The sequence below is a fragment of the Metarhizium acridum genome (assembly GCF_019434415.1).
Source record: "Metarhizium acridum strain ARSEF 324 chromosome Unknown scaffold_13, whole genome shotgun sequence".
Classification (NCBI taxonomy): domain Eukaryota; kingdom Fungi; phylum Ascomycota; class Sordariomycetes; order Hypocreales; family Clavicipitaceae; genus Metarhizium; species Metarhizium acridum.
In genome coordinates this window covers 1319843-1339727 of record NW_027094016.1, presented here as the reverse complement: position 1 = coordinate 1339727, position 19885 = coordinate 1319843, and the positions used below count along the sequence as shown (strand labels likewise).

General features: G+C 52.4%; 6 protein-coding genes across 6 annotated transcripts; 3 read left to right on the top strand and 3 right to left on the bottom strand.

The window, feature by feature from the left end:
• Nucleotides 1-344: 344 nt before the first annotated feature.
• On the top strand, nucleotides 345-2163 carry J3458_003011 (uncharacterized protein). Its single transcript, XM_066117524.1, has 3 exons — nucleotides 345-1140; nucleotides 1217-1515; nucleotides 1636-2163. Exons 1-3 carry the CDS (start codon nucleotides 584-586, stop codon nucleotides 1938-1940), a joined length of 1161 nt encoding a protein of 386 aa, XP_065977310.1. The 5' UTR covers nucleotides 345-583; the 3' UTR covers nucleotides 1941-2163.
• Nucleotides 1983-5747, bottom strand: J3458_003010 (uncharacterized protein). Its single transcript, XM_007811904.2, has 6 exons — nucleotides 4309-5747; nucleotides 3950-4106; nucleotides 3706-3878; nucleotides 3154-3606; nucleotides 2328-3094; nucleotides 1983-2146 (listed from the first exon to the last, which is right to left on the bottom strand). The coding sequence occupies exons 1-5, from the start codon at nucleotides 4438-4440 to the stop codon at nucleotides 2672-2674; spliced, it is 1338 nt and encodes a 445-aa protein (XP_007810095.2). The 5' UTR covers nucleotides 4441-5747; the 3' UTR covers nucleotides 1983-2146; nucleotides 2328-2671.
• Nucleotides 5748-9962: 4215 nt separating this feature from the next.
• Nucleotides 9963-12552, top strand: J3458_003009 (uncharacterized protein). Its single transcript, XM_007811903.2, has 2 exons — nucleotides 9963-10380; nucleotides 10542-12552. The coding sequence occupies exon 2, from the start codon at nucleotides 10924-10926 to the stop codon at nucleotides 12310-12312; it is 1389 nt and encodes a 462-aa protein (XP_007810094.2). The 5' UTR covers nucleotides 9963-10380; nucleotides 10542-10923; the 3' UTR covers nucleotides 12313-12552.
• Nucleotides 12531-14072, bottom strand: J3458_003008 (uncharacterized protein). The gene is made up of 4 exons (XM_066117523.1): nucleotides 14023-14072; nucleotides 13895-13913; nucleotides 13445-13739; nucleotides 12531-13261 (listed from the first exon to the last, which is right to left on the bottom strand). Exons 1-4 carry the CDS (start codon nucleotides 14061-14063, stop codon nucleotides 12834-12836), a joined length of 783 nt encoding a protein of 260 aa, XP_065977309.1. The 5' UTR covers nucleotides 14064-14072; the 3' UTR covers nucleotides 12531-12833.
• A 791-nt stretch (nucleotides 14073-14863) lies between these two features.
• Nucleotides 14864-15819, top strand: J3458_003007 (uncharacterized protein; the record flags this gene model as incomplete). Its single annotated transcript, XM_007811901.2, has 3 exons — nucleotides 14864-14928; nucleotides 15000-15031; nucleotides 15125-15819. 3 exons carry the CDS (start codon nucleotides 14864-14866, stop codon nucleotides 15817-15819), a joined length of 792 nt encoding a protein of 263 aa, XP_007810092.2.
• A 290-nt stretch (nucleotides 15820-16109) lies between these two features.
• Nucleotides 16110-18895, bottom strand: J3458_003006 (uncharacterized protein). Its single transcript, XM_066117522.1, has 6 exons — nucleotides 17991-18895; nucleotides 17513-17567; nucleotides 17338-17410; nucleotides 17075-17181; nucleotides 16747-16988; nucleotides 16110-16678 (listed from the first exon to the last, which is right to left on the bottom strand). The coding sequence occupies exons 2-6, from the start codon at nucleotides 17530-17532 to the stop codon at nucleotides 16566-16568; spliced, it is 555 nt and encodes a 184-aa protein (XP_065977308.1). The 5' UTR covers nucleotides 17533-17567; nucleotides 17991-18895; the 3' UTR covers nucleotides 16110-16565.
• Nucleotides 18896-19885: the final 990 nt, after the last annotated feature.

Sequence of the window (19885 nt, the reverse complement as noted above, 5' to 3'; positions counted from 1 at the left end):
TGAGGAGTCCGACGTACCTTGCACGACGCCGCCGTGTGCGACGAAAAAAACCTGCGGCATTTGGGGGTTATTTTGAGCATGTGGGGTGTATATTTGCAATTGCCGCTTACCCGCTTTGCCATTTGTATATTGGTTATGGACGATAATGTGTCGCAAGTGGACGAGTGTTGAGGGGGGTTTTCCAAGTCGAGCTTGCACCGGCGCAGCTTGAGAGACGATGATGGTGTGTGACTGGTGGAGCCGCCATAAGCTGCCGAATTTCAAGCACGTAGGTTTTAGATTTTGTTTGTTATTTTTTTTCTTCATTTTTCATTTTTTTTTTTTACAACCAGTGTTTGACACCACTACCATTGTCCTTTTGATGAAAGCAGCGGTCATCAACACGGCGAGCACTTGGGCTCCCCGTCCCTTGTAGACACCGTCGCCGCTTAGACTCTCCGAGAATCAGCCATGCAGAGAGCAATGATGCTTCCACGAGCCTTGCGCAGACGAAAACACGACAAATAAGCCGCCTGGCAAGCGGAACCGTCCCCCTTTTGCTGCCGAAACTTGCTCTCTCGCCACAACACCTGAAAGAGCGCGCATGTCCTGCACCCCGTTTCGCGTCCCGCCAAATGACGTCCCTCGCCCGTTCCGCAAGCGTTATCGATATCGGCACGACCCGCCAACCGATCAACCTCAAATACCAACCCATCTTCCAACCATCATCACCCGCGACCACACTCATCATCATCCTCAATCAGCCCTGCGCCCATTCCCCCACGACAGCTTCCTCACCATGGAGCCGTCCCAGGACGACCCCGCCGCAGCCATACGATTCCGGCCCTCCAAGAAGCGCAAAGCCTACCGCCAACGCGCCGACGACTCCCCGCCGCCAACGACCCCCAAAGACACCCGGCCGCCCGAACAAACAAGCCGAGAGCAGCAAGCAAGCGACGCGGAATCCGCCGTCACAGCCGCAATGCGCGCCCGCAACTCCCGCAGAGCCCGCCTCCGCGGCGTGGGATTCACCTCCGACGACCAACACGACGCGCCCGCTCCCACCGCACCGACAGACCGAGAAAGGGCCCCCGCGAAGGGAATCCCAGACCGCTTCACCCACCAAACAGGTCTCGTTGCCACCCTAAACGACAGGCACATGTATGTCGTGCGAATCCCAGGCGCGCCCCGACGGCAGGGCAGGCCCGGAAAACCACGGCAAGAGCTAATCATTCAGGAACGAATACATAGAGTCCCGCCTGTCCGCCCACGCCGCCCCCGGGCCCTCACAGCCCGCGGCCCCGGAAGAAGCATCGGCGAGACCGCCCGCCGGCGCGCACGCCCACCGCACACACGACCAGCCCACCAAGCACGGTAAGCTCCTCGAGGTGGACGTGCCGGCAGACGCGCGCCGCGACGCCCGGAAACGCCCACCGGACTCGGAACCTGCGCGGCCCAGGCGCGGGCGCAACCGCCGTGGGAGCGACGACATGAAGCGGGATCAGCTCGTCGAGGCGTTTTTGCACGAAAATAAACGTACGTTCCTCTTTCTGTACCCCCTTCCCCAACTTTGCCTCTTACAACGGTCATCATAAAGTATATGGGAGGAAAAAACAAGGAGTGCTGACTTGCAATTGAAAAAAAAAATGTATATAGTGGATGTATACGACGTTCCTGTACAGAATAGCCCCGTGAACGGGGGCGATGGTCGTTCCGCCGACGACCGCATGGCAGATGAATTTCGCCAACGGTACATAGAAGAGGTGGCCGCGCGGCGGCTGAAGAGGCGCCCGGCACTGACGGCAAAGCAGCAGCAGCAGCAGCAGCAGCAGCAGCAAGCCGACGTGCTCCGGGGCCCAAAGTTGGGGGGCAGTCGGAATGTGAGGGCCGCTGCGAGGGATATATTACTCAAGCAGAAGCAGGAGAGAGAGAAACAAGAGAAAGCTGGGAGGCGGCCATGAACATGTCATGGTTTGCAGTCCGATTTGAATTTGGATACATGTATTTTCCACACGGCAGCGGCACAGGAGTTGGCAGGGTTTGGTATCGGTACAGGTGGATTTGCTACACAAACGTTGGCGACGTAATCAAAACCCACGTTTAATCAGTTTTCCACGTGCAAAAAGTGGTTTATACCAAGAAAAAGTGTATTCAAGTACGACAGAACCTAGCATGAATGATCGGGGCATCGTCTTAGCATTAACAGTAAAATCATACCCATGACTTTGCAATGAGCCAACATAGATCGTCAGATATCAAACGAAAAAGCCACCCAACCGGTATCCGATATCCAACGGTCCGTTTTATCCCGTTGCTAAACGCCAACATCCATTGTAACAGAAACTTACGGGGCAAAAAAAATGAAGTCCTTTGAAGCGGGGCACTGGCGGTTGTATCGGCAGGTGCCATGAACCCTGGACAACTTTGTGATTGTGACAAGCCAAATGTGTCGAAAAGAAACCAAGCAACCCAGGATAAAAAGAAATGAATGATAGACTCCCGAGAGGAACAATCAATGTTAGATGAAAAACCTGTATGGTGGTTATGATCCCCCATTATACGCCGAGGCATCAGTGCAGACATTTGCTCCATCTTCATCCTCAATTTTAAGGCGCACGCAAGATAGAGAGGGCGGGTAAAACAACAACAAAATAATCAGAATCATAAAAGGTCTTAACCGTCACAGAGTCATTCATCTGATGTCGAGCTGGAAAGGCTTGAACCGGCCGCCGATGGTAGCACAGCGTGGGCACTTCCTCCGGGCTCCAAGTTCTGCCATGAGCACCTCAACACATGCTGAACATAAGCCACAAATGCATTCGGTACAGGCGTAGGAGCTCTTAAGCAGCGACGCATTTTGGCAAGCTGCACAGTAAATCTGCGTGTTCTGCGACGAGTAGGTGGGCGATGAATCGTTCAGACCACGGGATCCGATGTGGAAATTCTCGCCGCTCTCGCCACTCTCGACGGACGGAAAGGGATCGATACTATCTTGATTATACGAGGGCGGTGTCAGAGCTTGCTGCAATGGGGATGCTTGGTAGCTCCCAGGTTGAAATTGGTGAGAGAATGGTGGCAAGGACGCTCGATGAATTGATACTGGAGACTGCGGTACCTTCGGTAGTGTTAGTGGCTTCGCCAGTCCCTGTAGGCATTTATAATTGTCAGGCTTACTGGAGTGCGATCTTCGTCCAAGTCACCGGCAGCAGATGCAGCTTGGTCCGCAGCGTCGATCAGATCCTCCCATCGTTTACCAAAGTCCGCCGATGGCTCTGCCGACAAGGCTTTGCGGTCGTTGGCAGGTCTGAATCGATCTTCGTTTTGGAAGCGCCGAATCCAATCAGCAGCAGATCCGCGCGAGCTCTTCTTTTTGTGATTGGACTCGCGTCCACGCTTCGTTATTGATTGCTTTCGTGGGCGATTGGGGCCTAATGGCCTCTGAAGAGGAGGGAGGGTGGAAGATCGGCCTGGAGGCGAGTTTGCAAGCAGCGACGGAAGGATTTCTCGCTGTCGATTTACATTGGACGTATACGGATCGCTCGTAACATCGTTATTAGACAAATGCAGCGGGGGCAGTTCAATCGATGTCCGAGGAATGCGGCGGCCATCGGAATCTGAATAGTAGCCCTAGTACAACCAGGCGATAGTGGCCAAAAATGTCAGTTCGCCCTTGTGGAGCCAAGCAATCGATCAGGGGGATTTGGAAGCGAGCACAGAATGACTTACATCCACTTCCACATCTCTCTCCGACTTAACGCCATGCAGTTCTGCTAGAGCTGCTGCGGCATTTGCAGCCCCAAGCATTGAGCCACCGCCGCTCGTCGTATATTCATCACTGTGGCGAGGGGTACCGGGGTTGCTAGAGCCATCGCGGTAGTAATTTCGTCGGTCATGGGCACCTGTGCGGTGGTGGGTATTAGCAACTTGCGGTCCGTCGTTTGTAAAATCAGGCAAGACAGGAGAGACAAACTCTGCGGAGTTGAAGTAGGAGCTTGGTCAGCTCGATGTTCCGAGGGCGGAGAGTTGATCATGAGCAGGAAGCTTTCTTCTGTGGCAGGAAGCTTAGGAATGTAATGCTCCGGGTGAGCCCGGCGAATGTGCTCCTGCATTGAGCGGTAACGTTTCTCCTAAGCCAAGACAAGACATGTCAAATCTGGAGAAACACACAGCCCAGAAAGGGGCACGTTTGAAGCTGAGGATGAGACGTTGGACGGAGTGTGCCTCAAAACGATGGCTGCTTGGCGTCTGTAATGAGGTTCACGGCACCCTCGGGATAGATTGCAACGAGGGATCAGGATGGGGCCAGGGCAGCGGGGAGTGAGTACTTACGCCAATGCATCGCTTGCGACAGCTTGAACCATCTTGATTGCGAAGCGGGCAGATAACCTCATTATTGGCGTCAGTGATTGAAAAGGACGATGTCAACGACGTTCGAGGCGGCATCTTGATTGACCCCACCATGCGCCTGGAGCAGGTTCGCCGTGGGGAACAAAAAGCTGGTGCGAGAAGCCAAATAATTAGAGCTCTAAAGTCTGTCAATTGACAAAATAGAAACTATGCCAAGCTTTGGCATCGCAGGGTTATGAATAGATGATTCGAGTCAAAGCTACTGCAGATACCAATAGCGGCTTGTTAAAAAAAAATCAACGTGGCCGACAGAGGCGGCAGCTTATTGAGAGAGTCTCCGTCAATGCAGAGCCAAGCCGGCAAGTCTGATGACGATGAACTGCGTGATCAGAGCTCTGCAACTGCTTGAAACGACAGAGAAATTAAGTATTGAAGTGGGAGACGAGGGAAAAAGGTCTGAAAGGGAAAACAATTCAATACTGCGAGGATTTTAGGCTCGCGCAGTAAGCTTTTGGTTGGCCAACCTTGACCCTTGTGAAGGTGCAGCTTGTAAGAGTGGGCGTGGGAGCTGGAACGTGGATCGGATGTCTCAAGATAAAGCGGATATCGGAAGCTAGTAAATTGAACGTATGTCGGTGGCAAAAGTCAAAAGAGTAAATGAATTGGCGGACCAAGTAGTATTTCCTTGGACGGTTGAGCGGTGTTGACAATGATGTAGAGCTTGAGCCCACGGAGGCTCTGACCAGATGGATGCAGCTTCGGAATGCCGAAATGCAGTTTTGCAAAGTGACAATATGTGCAGAAGGAACCTTGGCGTCTAAACCCTTCAATGTTGACAGCAGTCAGGCCCCCGGATGAGTGTCGAGTGGTGGCAAATACAATCTCGAGGTTCGGTAGGTATGATAGTAGAAAATCAGCAAGGACCAGGTAGAAGGTGAAGATGGCAGGTCGCAGGTCCGTAAGTTGCAGGTTGCAGGTTGCAGGTTGTGGTTGTGGCTGCCAAGAAGGTTCGAGGAAGCTCCTGCCGGTGCCAGGCAAGTATATGAACCGCAACAATACTAGGCTGAGCTGGGAGGGTGGCTTCGGTGAGAAGGGCGAGTTAGGGAACTTTAGAATATAAAGGGCAACTTGAGAGCAAGACGAGCTCGTGAGGGGAGGAGGAAGCAGCTGAGAGCAAGCAGGTGGGGACGCTGATGAAGTCGACGGGCGATGGGCGATGAAGGAATTGCCCTGGCCCTCGGTCCCTGCCTGGGGTGGTGGTGGGCGATCTACTTCAGATGGGTGTTAACCCATAACCGCGGGGAGGAGGGAGAGTTTGTGCGGGAGCAGGCAAATTTGATCGCTTCGGGCGCAGGCGAACTTTAGAAGATGGAGGTGGAAGTTGCGAGGGCCGGTCGAGGTGCGAAGTGGGAGCATTCGACATGGATCGAGGTGGCCAAGCTAGTGGCCGAGCTGCGAATGTCGACTGTCGTCCGCCGTCCGTCGACCTTGTATGTACTCCGTCTGGTAGCTTGGCCTGCTGCACAGCTGCGGTCTGGCCGGCCCTGCGGTCTCGTCTCGGCGTCCCAGTGGCCAGCGTCCTGGCGTCTCAGCGTGAAGCTTGGGCCCGTCGTCAAGACCAGTGTCGAAGACCAGCGTCAAAGACCAGCCCGCGCCAATTGACCTTCTGACAAGTAGCGCCGCAATTAAGTCGTGTAGTTCCGAGTTAGTGGGCAAAGCGCTGGAGGCTCGAGGTTTTCTCTCACTCCTCCGTTTGGCCCTCAACCCCCCCGCCCCTTATGCTCGAGTAATGAAGGGGAGCTAGTACCGACGGCGAGCTGCGTCTTCGATGCAGCCAGTTGCCCTCCTCAGGGTCAAGGAAGGAGACGGAGGGTCCAGATCCAGCTGGGGAGGGTGGATGTTGGGCTCGTGTGGCCAATAGGAAGCTCCTTGATACCAAACTCCATATGGAAAAGACCAGTAAAATGTCCGCCGAATAAGAGCCAAGCGGTGGTTGAATGGCGAATGGGTTGACTGGTGCGTGGGCAGCGGGATGGAGCTTCACCCGGCCGGTCAGCCCAGAATCCGCCACAAGCTCTCGTCTTCTCGCTGCCTTTGCCCATGGCCAGAGCCCGCCAGTGCAACTGAAGACAAGACCAGACGGACAGGACGCTCTGATGAAACTTGTGGATGGTCAAGGCGTCCAGGAGGCGTCTGGCGCAAACACTTGAAGCGCCCTGAACATCAATGCTAGCAAATCGCAAAACGTCTACTCCGAGTCTACGGACACATTGTACAGCCCTCCGTTCTGCTATTCATCAGCGCTACAATACGTCTAGATTTCCATCTATTCAATGTTCCGTGCTCCGTACACTCGGACTGACTCGGACATGCTGATGGTGGCGGGTCCCGACGTCGAATTCCGCGCCTAGTCCATTTGGAGCCGCCGAAAGCCATCAAAAGAATAAGTTTTGATCCCTACCTATTTATTATTCTCGAGTCGCTGTTAGCTTACAGGTCGTTGGCTGCGCTGTCTTCCGCCTTCAACATCCTCGGCAATGGCTGCTGAGCGCATGGCAGAGAACAAATGAATTGTTATCAAGCCATGAATAAATACCCCAGTTTGCCGAGCTCTCGATGGAGCTTGCCCTAGCTTCCTCATCAAGAGCTGATGACCAGCTCCCCCAAGCTCCTTAGCAGCTTCAGCGTCTACGGGTCCGTCGCAATGCTCCATCAGTCTGGAGTCCCAAGATGCATGTGGGCGGCAAATGACGGGCAGCAGTACATCATGTACCCTGTCAATTCGAATTCTACGTCACAGGATGCTTTAGACAAGCAATACTAATGCTGGAGCTGCGACTTTGCGGTGGCGACAACTGGTGGACCTGCGTGGGGCAAGGGCAGTTGAGAGATATGCATGTACGGAGTACGTACCTTGGTAAAGTACCTACCTAGGTAGGTAGTTATGTATTGCAGAGCACCGAGTCGTCCTGTGTTAGCATCTCGAGGCTCAGCAGCGGAGTGAGAGAACCAAGAACCGAGAGCGGCAAAGAAGCCAACGAACGGTTCAAGAAGATCAGCCAGCCCGCGGTCAGACTTGTCGGGTCATGTTCCCTTCCCTACCTTACTCGAGCACGCGAGCGCATGGTCTATGCACTGGCGGCTTTCATTGGGACCACCATCTGAAGCGCGACGGCGCAGTTGATGCCGGCATTGACAACCTGTGTCAAAGAACCGCAGTAGGGCGAGTCCTCATGTTTTCCAGTTGCTCCCAACTGCCCCTGCCAACCTTCGATCCTGGTCAAATTCGAGAGGACCCTTTGCTGTCATGCAGAGACCAGAGTAAGTACCTAGGTACTTAGCATGTGGTCCCGACAAATGGTGGGCCAGCAGAGCCAACAGAACAGCTCTACTTCTCGTCTCTACTCGTGCCACGCCCCACCATTAGGTAATTCAGCTACAGAAGCTCTCACCACCTTTGGTGGTGCTTATCAGCAAGGCGGGCACATCAGCAAGGCGGGCAGGTTAGGGCTTATAATATGTAAACATTTAAATATTTAAATAAATATATTATATTTAAATATATATAAAATTTAATAAATTAATAAATATTATAATTATTATTATAATAATTTTATTTTTTAAAAAATACTTAAAATAAATATAATATAATTAAAATTATATATATTTTTTTTACTTTTTTCCACCTCCCAGCCTTCCAGACTCTTTTTTCTCCTTTCGCTCCTCCTCCTCTTCCGTCTCTCCTTTTCTCTCTATCTTCTCTCTCTCTTCTTCCTTCCCCTCTCTTTTCCCCTTCTCTCTCTCTCCTCTCCCCCTCCTTCCTCCTTCCTTCCTTTCTCTTTCTCTCCTTTCTCTTCCTTTTCCTTCCCCCTTCCCTCCCCTCCTTCCCCTTCTTTTTCTCTTCTCCTCCTTTTCTTTCCCTCTTTTCTCCTTTCTCTCCTCTTTTCTCTCTCTTTTCTCTCTTCCTTTTCCCTTCTTCTCCCCTCTTCTTCTTCTTTTTTCCCTTTTTTTCTTCTCCCCTCTTCTTCTTTTCCCTTCCCTTCCCCCTCTCCCTTCTTCTCCTTTCTCCCTTCCTTTCCCTTCTCCCCTCCTTTCCCTTCTCCCTCCTCTCCTCCTCTTCCCCCCTCTCTCCCCTCTCTTTTTTTCTCTTCTCCTTTCCTCTTCTCTTTTTCTTTCCTTTCTTCTTTCCCCTTTCCGCCCCCTTCTCTTTCCTTCCTTCCCCTCTCTCCCCTTCTCCTTCTCCTTTTTTCTTCTCTCCTCTTCTTTCCTCTCTTTCTCTCCTTTCTTTTCTCCTTTTCTCTCTTTTCTTTCCTCTTCTTTTCTTTTTCCTCGTCCTCTTCCTTGCTGATGTGCCCGCCTTGGTGATAAGCACCACCAAAGGTGGTGAGAGCTTCTGTAGCTGAATTACCTAATGGTGGGGCGTGGCACGAGTAGTACCAAACAGCTTCCGGCAATCGAAGACCAACATGGCATGCCTTTTTGGGCTTAAAGCAGGTCATCAACCGGCGGGTCCGACCAGACAGAATCAACAGCCAAAGCTCAAGCAGACTTTCCGACTCAACGGCTAGAGTACTTCCGGCTGGCTGGTTGGTGGTGCACAAGGGCAAGTCCATAGCCATTGGTTCCCTGGCTGGTAAGGCGTCGGTTTGGGCAGATTTGTCGAGTATTAAGCTTCGCAGGCCGATAATGGGTTACGCTGACTATTATCGGTGCTGGCACTGCGTCGTACTTCTCGTCTGTTCTTCTCAGTTAGTGTTTCACCGCGACACAATGGCAATCACCCTCTGCCACTACCCCTGGATCATTGTGAAGGAGGGATGGCTTGTCTCGAGTTCAACCCAATCGCCGCGGCGTTCCAGGGCGTCGGGATGGATGATGGATGGATGGGGGTGGTGCAAGGGGCTGGGCTGGCTGGATTGGGTCGAAGCTGCCAAGTTCACTCGAGAGCTCAACGCTCAGAGTGTTCAATGTTGCCAGTCACACTGTCCAGCACCGCTGATATCACTTTTTCATCCATCGATAGCGAGGCTATGCGGCTACGAGGCACCAGACCCAGTGCTGGACCTCGCTAGGGCCTCCAGTGCCTGCCAACCAGACCTTGTTCTAGGCAGTTGATGTCTCCAGCTGCCCACCGCTATTATCACCGTGGTGTGTCGCATTTGACAACTCAGAGGCATGGACACAAGCTGCCGCTCTTTACGACATCTAGAGGAGATCTGGGTCCGGTAAACAAGTTGTTCCCTGAACCCAAGATGCTATGGGTATGTTTTCGGGGCTCGTCACCGCCGTCATTAATCGTTTGTCCTCGTCAGTCAGAAGCAGTGCTCGGTATTGTGAACCAAGCAGCCTTGGACGGTCTCTCCGCCAAGTACGCAGGCCAGAATAGATAAGCCCAGCTGACAGCTTTATCGCAAGTTGAACTGCCAGGCGGTGACCCCGCGTGTGTGACTTGTGGATGGGGGGAGGAGGCTGCATGGGCCCGGGGGTGCAAGCAGGGCCCTTGGTCGGAGCATTGAAGCCCGGCTGATGACACCAATGCAGCCCCGCCCCTCCAGGCCAGGTGGGGCATCCTTCGGGAGCTCAAGTGATTGTGTGACGTTCCTAAACTACTTCATCATTCCTTCAATGTTCATAATCGCCAGCCTGGGATACGGCATTGAAGCCTGGGCGGTCAACTAGGCGCAGTTGACTTGACCACATTCAGCGCGCCAAGGTTTCGAGTCCGAATCCTTACATATTTTTGCCGTCAAGTACATTTTCCGTGAGCAGATGCCAGTGCTGCAAATGTTGATGCAGGGACGGACAGCTGGAAGCCTTCTCGTCAACCATCGCAGCAACCAGCTTACACAACCTCATTTGCAAACCCCCAGGCTATACATACATTCAGGCCTAACGGCATTGCACAATGATATCATTTTTATATAATTTGCATGTCTCCTGCTCGTTGACATGAGCCCAACTTGGAGGGCGAGAGAGGCAATGGAGTTCCTAGGACAAAGTAGGTCTGGGAGTCCGACTGGTATGTTGCTGACCAAAATGCAACTAGCTACTCTGGTATGTGAATGTGTTGCCATGTCATTTGCAGTTATTTTCTCGTCATCATCAAAGCCTCTTGTTGCAGCTCCCACGTTGAATTCCTTGACTGTCGGGACGAGCGTGTTGCGCGTACTGTCTTGATCGGATCATCAAGAGGGCTGATTTAGGAAACACTTCAGGTGGCGCATCTCACAGCGTGGCTCGAAATAGGAATCAAACGTTCATTTGGTGGTTAGGCGAGTCTGATGAACGTTGTGAAGAGTGTTGGCCATGGTTCTCTAGCGGTTCCAAACGAGACCTGTCTCTTCGGTGGCCGGATCGACCCTCCCATACCAATATACTGACAGAACTTGCTTCACGCACAGAGTCAATGTTGTCCGTAATGCCAATTGTGAAACACACTGCACAAGTCTTTATCAATGTTTTGACAGCCCAGGCAGTATGTGCCAAATCCCAGACTCATAAGATCTGCCTACGCGCAACTGTCATTCTCTGGCCCTTTCTCAGCCCTGGCAAGAGCCTCCTCGGGCCTCGAATCAAGCCTACCTACAAACCCCGAACATGGCACTGAACATTAGACAGCTCAATGGAGATGCATCGTTTTTGCTTACGTTTGAACCCGTTCAGTCTGACTTTCCCGATGGTGCAAGTATGCCCGGACTGTTCCGAATTCTCCTCGATCCGTGGCTTGTAGGGCCGTCAAATATCTTGCACTCCAGATTTTCTTCGACGACGCATGTTCAGGGAGCCTGCGTCTCAACGCTGCGAGACCTACCTGAGCCTGATTTAGTTATTGTCAGTAACGGTCGCAGCGACCATTGCAATGAGGCTACTCTTCGGCAACTTGCTCCTCGCAGCACGAAGACGATTATATTAGCGGAGCCTACTGCTGCGAAACAGATCCGAAGCTGGAGGTATTTCGATGACAGGAAAATTTTGACCCTTCAGCGATGGCAGGACCCCCGACAAAGCGGTCGAGACACCGTCATCCGAATACCAATACGCCCTGGTGCCGCTGGAGGGGACAAAGGGCTCGTGACTGTTTCTCTCATCTCCCGAGGAAGAAGTAGGAAAGGGCTTGATTCGGCAATAGGGATAACGTACAGGCCAGCACCATTATCAATCTCCCAACCGCCGGTGACCACGGCTTCCACTCCCCTCTCAACCCCTTCGCTGGATTTTGCCTCGCGCACAACGAGCCCAGTTGAGCTATGCACTCCTGAGCCCCTCGAGACGCCTATTTTACCGCCTCTCCCGGCTTTTCCACGCCTTACACACACCGAAAGCCCGGTCCCTCACCCGTCAAAGGCAGGCCGGTCTTTGACCACTCTCTCCCACCCCCAGAACAGGAGGGTGTCTGGGCTATCCGTGATATTTTCCCCCCACGGCATCTCCTACGGCGCCATCGAGGGATACGCAACGTCACACCTTGTCTCCGAGGCTGCGCTGCCGCTCACAGCCCTTCTACACTGCTTCGATGCCGTCTCCCAGCCCTGGTGGCTCGGCGGCAAGGTCACGAGTGGCTTTCATCACGGCCAGGAGATTATAGCCAAGCTTGGCGCAAGAGCCTGGGTCAGCACATATGACGGAGACAAACTCCTTAGAGGCCTAGCTAGGCGGTTGACCCGGAGGAAGAAGTACAAGACACACGAGGTGCGCAACTTTGTCCACGGTGCGACGGCTGGCCTCCACAACACCCGCAGACCGAGTTCCAGACGCTGCGGAAAGATGGACAGGCCCACGGAAATAATGACGTTGAATATTGGCGAGCAAGTCTCTCTGACGAGTGACGGGGTGTGGACCACTGAAGCGCCGTCTCCCCTAGGACCAGGCTGCCTGAATCGTCGTCATCTGACTATTCCCCATTTGCTTTATGCCAATGCCACCGGAGAAAGTATAGGCTCGCCGTTTAGGGTGAGTAAACTCTGGCCGAGTAGGTTTCTGGCTTGAAATATACAAGGCTGCCCTACTATTCAGCCTGTGTTGCCCTGATATGTCTCCCTGGAGTGCGTTTCGTTGGCGTTGCCATCGCCCGCGGAATTCATGATGCGATACTCCTTTACACCTTGCGTCTTCATGCCACACATACTCGGCCGTACTTTATGTTTTTAGCCAGAAGCTTGAATTTACTCATGGCATTTAGTACCCAATACTATTAGTATCAAATTGTGGCTTTCACCTCCCTCTAAATCCATGCAGGTATTGGAAATATTTTCCTCCCGTAAGATAAGAAAAAAAAAAAAAAAAAAAAAAGCGAGAGCGATATTATCTCACTACGCCACATCCTTTAGTTTTCAGAACGGTTCATCTCTCGGTTCGTGAGTATCATCCAACCCAAAAGCTTGATCATTAACCAACCACCCGCCCAATGCAAACTATCTAGCTATGTAGACATCCCAATTCCAATCATTGCGTTTAATGGTATATTCCCACTTAACCACCTCAATACTACCGCTTTGCTCAGATACCCTCTACTTCAGCTGCCTCAAGATTTCGCTCAGAAAGTCTTCGAAACTCAGCGTGATGAATCCATCTCGATCGTCATCGTACTTTTTAAAAACGTCCGTCATGCGCTTGAGCGAGATGCAGCTCTGTACGAATAGATCGAAACTCATGACGCCCTCGTTGCGCTTATCATAGGTGCGGAAGAGTAATTCGACAAACTGGGGGCTGAGGCGGTAGCGGAATGCGATGAGAGCATCGGTGAACTCCTGGAGAGATATGTTTCCGCTGCGGTCGACATCGAAGCGATCAAATAGAGTGCGCCAAGAGGCAAGGAAGGACCATAATCCACAGAACTCTTCAAAGTTGATGGTGCCACTGCGATCAGAGTCAAACATGCGGATCATCATTCGGACAGTTTGTATGTCAAACGCTGTCCAGTCACCATTCACGAGAGCTGCCGAGAGCTCCTTTCAGAGAGCTGGCCAGTCCCTAGCTACATGTCAGCCGAATAATGTCATGAAAAGAGGCTTTTTTTTTTTGGGGGGGGGGGGGGGGGGGGGTTTGTCGAATGGTCCTTCAGAAAAACCAACAGGGGTTACGTGTCGACGTATCTATTCTTCCCGTAAGGAAAACTTACCATCTTTATCCACAGCTCGGAAGAGCGGTAGCAGTGTCGAGTCAGAGCCTGAGGATGCAGCATCTGGAGTTGGCGGGGCCGCCGAGTAATTCTGTTGTTGTGGTGGGCGACTTTGAGGCTGGGAAGCAGGTCGAGGTGCGGCCGGCCCAGGTCCATGGCTACTGCTGGTGTGAAAGGTTTGACTATGAGTAGGCTGGGGATGTGGTGGAGGGTAATTGTCTCTCGGGGTTGCGGGAGGAGGTTTCTTTTCGTAGCGGTTTTGCTGATATGTCTGCGGCGGCGAGGATGCAGACTTCTAGAGATGTTGTGAAGAGGGGTTCTGTTAACATGAGGGCTTCCAACGCGTAGAGCACGATGTAGAGAGCTTCTTCTCTACGCGTGCATAGGCAGACTGTTTCAAGGGGGAAAAAAACTGAACGAAGAGAAGATCGAATAGAGTGAATGACTTACTCGTTCGGGCTCGGCAAACCTTGCGCAAAGGAGAAAGAGAGCGTTAACAAACTATCCTAAATTTCGATGTCTGGTCCTGATGTTGTGGTGCGGCAGGGCGAAGTGGCGATGAGGGGTCGAATGCGTACCTGGGCAAGGCATCAGGGTCGAAGGGTCTGTTGTATGCCATGATGCAGTCCACTGGTTGGTGCGGTACGAAGATGGCCAGCGCCGGGGCAGAAATGAGGGAGATGGCGAGGTGCCGAATGGAGTTTATACAAATGGACAAGCGGCACGGCTGATTCAGGCTGGAGGTTTGAGGCTGAGATGTCAACGGTTTGAATCGAAATGTCATTGTCAGCCCCAGCTACTATTGCTCCGAACAGTATGGAGCACCTGCGTCACCTAGAGTGCCAAAGGGTAGGTACCTAGTACTTGGACCTAGTATTCTCGGACGGAGGCTGCCAGGACACCATGTTGACGTCTCACAACAGTACCATCACGGTAGCCCCAGGTTCCCAGCACGTGTCGACGGGTGGTTGGTTCACCAATTGAATTGAATCAAGAAACGGTTCTATGTTTGCCCAACTAATCAAGGCATCAGTTGAGCGCGGCAGACGGCGAACAACAACGCCGCTTCCTCCCTCGCCTCATATTACACCAATTTACGCGCAGGACCGTCGATGTATGCATCAATCATCATAATTTCACCATCATGACTGGTGTGGTGGTGCTGATATTGGCGACGTGGACGATGATGGACCATGGGTCGTGCTTTCCCCCCCTTCCCACCGCGTATCGAAGTCGCTGCCCCACGAGACTCGACATTGTTTGGTGCCGCCGAAACGCCGCCGGCCCTGACTAACAGATCTGCCACGGCCCACGCGGTCGGCAACAGTACCCAACATTGAGCCTGGTCCGGCGCTTCATCAACTCCGTACTTCGACATCTCGTCATATCCAATCTTCTCTGGCTGTAGCAAAGACCACTATGCCCGCCACAGCCAACACGACAAATGACGACGCTGCATCCGAGTTTTGGCTCTACGGCTACGGGTAAGCCACTTCGGTCCTATCTGCTTCGTCTGCTCCTACAGCTAATTGCGCCGACTATCAATTGATTGCAGGAGTCTCATATGGAAACCACCGCCACATTTTGGTATGTACATGCCGTGCCCCTCCATCCCTCCCATAACAACCCCGTGCATCTGCACCAATGTCGACTAACCGTATCTTCTATATGCGACACCAGATAGAAGGGTTCCGGGCTGGGTCAATGGTTATGTCAGGAGATTCTGGCAGGTATGTTCGAAGAAACACTCCCTCTCGTTGTCCAAATCACCCCCCGCCTTTGAGTCTCTGCTTACACATACATATCCTCCTCCACCAGGCAAGGTTGGTTTCATACTTCGCCTTGTCCTACATCATGGCGACGACTGTTTGATTTTAATCTTTTGGCTTATTCTTAGCGAGGACCACCGTGGTACGCCAGAGGCACCCGGTCGAGTTGTCACTCTGATCGAGCGCTCCTACTGGGAGAAGTTAACAGACCACCATGATTCTGCGCCAGAAAAAGTCTGGGGCGTTGCATATCGTATCGTGCCGGAAAAGGTGTCTGAAGTCAAGGAATATCTGGATATTAGAGAGATCAACGGCTACTCCATCCACTATACACCTTTTTATCCCGCCGACGGGTCCACGCCAATGCAGACTCTAGTGTACATTGGCACTCCTGATAATGAGCAGTTTGTCGGCCCTCAAGATCCCCAGAAGCTGGCACAGCACATTCTCAACAGCAAAGGACCAAGCGGTCTGAACAAAGACTACCTTTACGGCCTCGACACTGCCCTCAATGAATTGTCCCCGGATAGCGGAGATTATCATGTCAGCGACTTGGCACAGCGCGTTCGAGCACTCGAGCACTCGGTCAATGGAACTTCGTCCTAGACCCGAACGAATCGGAACTTACCTCAGGACGTCGTCTTCTTCTCTCTCGGCAATAGGGATACAGGGGGCCTACTGACTTGGAATAGACGCATACATTTGGACATGGCATGATTTTTACAAACAACCCCACGGAGCGAGGAACACCTCTTTGAATCCTAACCTTTCACTTTCTTCGAACAGTTAATAAAGACTAGCCCTTCCCTCTCAAATATTATTCCTTCCCCTCAGCCCAATAGATGCAACCTGTACCTCAGCATCGTTTGTTTATCATCGTCACTATCGAATTTGTTGGCCGTCACTTTTTTTATGTCGCATTTGGCAGGTAGTTATAGACCATTATCGCATTGCCGTCGTTTCTTTCTCAGTGCACAAATTCAATCCTCTTCGGATGCTCAAAGTATAGGCAGGAAAGGGACACTGTCCTTAGACAAATAAGACGAAAAGATGCACTAAAACACGGTAACGAAGTGAACATGCAGCTCTAATTGAGCTGGCGCCAATGTACAGAAAGCTAACCAAAATGCCTGGATGGCCGGCCAGTCCAGATATCGGGACATTTGACCGGGGGTTTGCCCGGTTTCTCCAAGCCCTCGTCCTTTACCCTTGCCGTTACACCACACCCAAAACTCCTTGTGAAGATCGCATGTCGAGAGAGAGTCGAAGGTACGAAACACTATTTAGCCCTTCATTGGCGAACTCTTATGCCAGCAACATGGGATCATACGCGCTTTGTCCAGACACCAACATTAGTATCCTCTTCCACTTTGAGGGGGTGGTTGAGGGGGAGGCTGATGCTGAGGCATGGGAGCTGGTTGCTGCTGAGAAAGGTCTCCATATCCATATTGCGGAACGCCGTATCCTGCACTCATTGTCAGCGTATTCGCCGCAGGAGGAGGAATAATTGGTCGGAAGATTGGATCGACTTACCCTGAGGAGGCATGCCATATCCCGGCTGTTGATGGTAAGGTCGGCCGTATGCTACTGGCGCGTACATCTGAGGAGCGGCGACGACTGGATAAGCAGGATGCTGCTGCGGAAAACCATAAGGCATTGGCGCTGCATAACCTCCCCGTCCTCCAAATCCTGAGCCTCCTCCTCGACCACCCCCATACCCTCCGCGAGGGCTATTGTCACAAGCTTTGTCCACACGAATCGCTCGACCGTCAAATCTAAAGCAATATCAGAAAGAAGCCCAACCCAAGCGACCAATCAAGCACTCGGTCCGTGACAACAAAGAAGCGAAAGGGGCTCGTACTCGACGTTGTTCATTGCAGCTATAGCGTTCTGGGCATCATTCTCTTGGGTGTAGCGCACAAAGCCAAAGCCGCGGCTGCGACCAGTATCTCGATCCTTGACCACCACCTTTGCGCAGAGCAAACTCAATATTAGAAGATCATATTCACGCACTTTAAACAGAAGGAGATGCCATCGAGCGGTGGGAAGAGCGACAACGATTCACACACACACAAACACGTGTTAACGATTCTGAAACACAACAAGGAAATTAACCAAACATACCGCTTCTTCAACAGCGCCAAACTCTTCGAATTTCTGACGGAGAGTGGCCTCTTCGGTATGCCATGCTAGGCCGCTTTTTGCATTGTCAGTTCGTGGCTGCTTGCGCCAGCGATACGGCGCTGTGGGGACGGTTCATGACGGAGAGGGGAATTGTGATGAGTTGATCAGTGCTCACCCTATGAAGAGCTTCGACATGGCTAGTATGTTACTGCCTATTCCTCGTCTCAGTCCTATATGACAAAGTCAGACGACGGGATCAAGGAATGCGAATGGCGGTGGTATGACTGTTCTGCAACAGACGCAAACGCACAGCCGCGGATGTAGGGATTGATATTGGGAGAAACTTGGGGGCGATGCGAAGCCAAAGGTAGGGGAGGAAGGGTACGTGTTTTCTCTAGGTAGGGTGCGTTGTCCGCCCGTTTGCAAGATGGAAGAACATGCGACAACTACTAGTCGGAGATATGGACCCCTACAGACCATATTCACACAATGTGCTCCGTACCAGCGCCTGAGCTCTGAACCAAAGTTGGCTGCCTCCCCCGCCTGCCAGCTGCCATGGCTAATAGGAGGCGTTTGTCATTGCGTGGACAGGGTCTAGCATCCGGAATACTGCGCTAAGTGTCGCGGGGAGTGGCAGCGAAGTTTGAACTTACCTCAGCGTACCTCGAGCTCGAGGGCGAAATGGGGTAGGATTTCCAATGGAAGATGAGCTTATGGATGTGGCAGCGAAGTTGCCTGGCAGATCCGTGTATAACAAGAAAGCCAAGCCAAGCGCCGTTCAGTGTGTTGCTTCGCTCCTGGGACATGGAGTCTATTCTGGGATGAAGTGCCCCAGGTCCACTTCTTTGGTGGACAGCACAGCACAATGCCGGATTGCAATAACTTGCAGAGCAGAGGGCAATGTGTTCAGAGGTTTGATGCTGGGTTCTGCTGATCTCACCAGTCTTGGGGATCGCCGCCGAATGAAGCGGGACAATCTATTGCGCCAACGCCAGCCTCAAGGGTTTTTGACTGGATGGAAGTTCCCACAACGGGGCGAGTTAAGGAACGAGCCCTTTTTGCAACGTCAACTTCCGCCGGGCTTTCTAGAACGAGACAGCTGGTTGCTTCCAGGGCAAATTATGGACGCTGAAACCTCTAGCCTGTGGCCGAAGGGTTGGACTAGCTCGACACGCCGTATTGCCGACTCGGAACTTACTACTTTATTTGTTGCTGGCTTGACTTGCACCGATGGGAAGCAAGGTTCGGGCCAACGTGGGGTCCAAGGCGACTCGAGCTCTCAAGCTTGGCTCTTCGAGTTGAGCACACACACACACGTGGGCGGCGGCGGATGGTGCGGTTCGGCCTGTTCGTGAAACAGCGGCAGCAAGGTGGGATGGCTTGTCTAATAAACGGCTGCTATTCGTACGTCAAGGCGAGGGCAATCAGAGCCAGCCAGTCAAAGACAAAATCAGCGTTGGCCAGTATAGACTTCGTTTGTGGACGAGAACATGGGCTGGGCGGAATGACGCGAACAACCGACATTGATTCTCGGAAGAGCTGGACGCATCAATATATATGTACAGTAAGCAAACAGCCAGAACCACTAGAATGAAGTTTTGACACGTTTTATAAAACGTGGTCGCAGCACAACTGCCTCTGGACAGGTGGAGGAAGCCCCCTGCTCAGGTCGGGGCAAAGCAATAATGGGTGCTTCGCCTGCATCAGCAGGTTGAATAATGCCATCAGCAACCAACCAGAATCGAGACACGAGGGCCCGTTCTGGGCGACAAGGGTTGGTGATACTCTTGTCCAGGCAGGAGTTATTAGTCCACACACATCCTTTGGACAAATATAGAGTGCTGGAATGAGTGCCATCCCGTTGCCGACCAAGATCTGGAGAGACCACCAGCCCGGCTGGCAAGTCTGAAGAGGCAGGTTTCGGCGGAATAATTTACGCCAGACTTCAGCTTCCTGGCATTTGATGTCACTTTTAGGAATCGCCACGGTGATTCTTGCACAGGGGCTCATGGTTGTGGATTTGTCAATGAATGGGAGTAGGACGATCCTTCGCCTTAAACCCCGGAGGAACCAAGATATCCAGGGATGGGAGGCTGGGCCAGTATACGTACATAATATTGCCTAATACATACTCGGTAGTTTCCTTGGGCCTGCAAGGGAGGGAGACGTATCAAAGTCCAACTGTCTCTGAGCAGTGAGAGCAGTGAGTCACGCCCAGCAAGCATCCTGCGGTCGACGCGTGTCAATTCCCACATGGAGCAAGCCACGACCAAAAAGCTCAATTGACCAGCCCCCGGGAGACGCCCCAGTCTCACCGGAAGTTAGGGGAGAAGTGCGTTATTACTCCGTACTGTGTTTGGATTGCCACATACGTGGAATGCGCTTCCTGAGCCGTCTTGTCGTGGTGATCTTGACGGCTACGTATTGCCTTGGGCACATGTGGCCTTGGGACGGCAGCAGACCAGTTGACCTACCTAATTGTCACTCTATTCATGTCCCCGAGGCGGAAAGCCCACCTTCACGGGCCCACCTAGGGAGTACCCCGTGG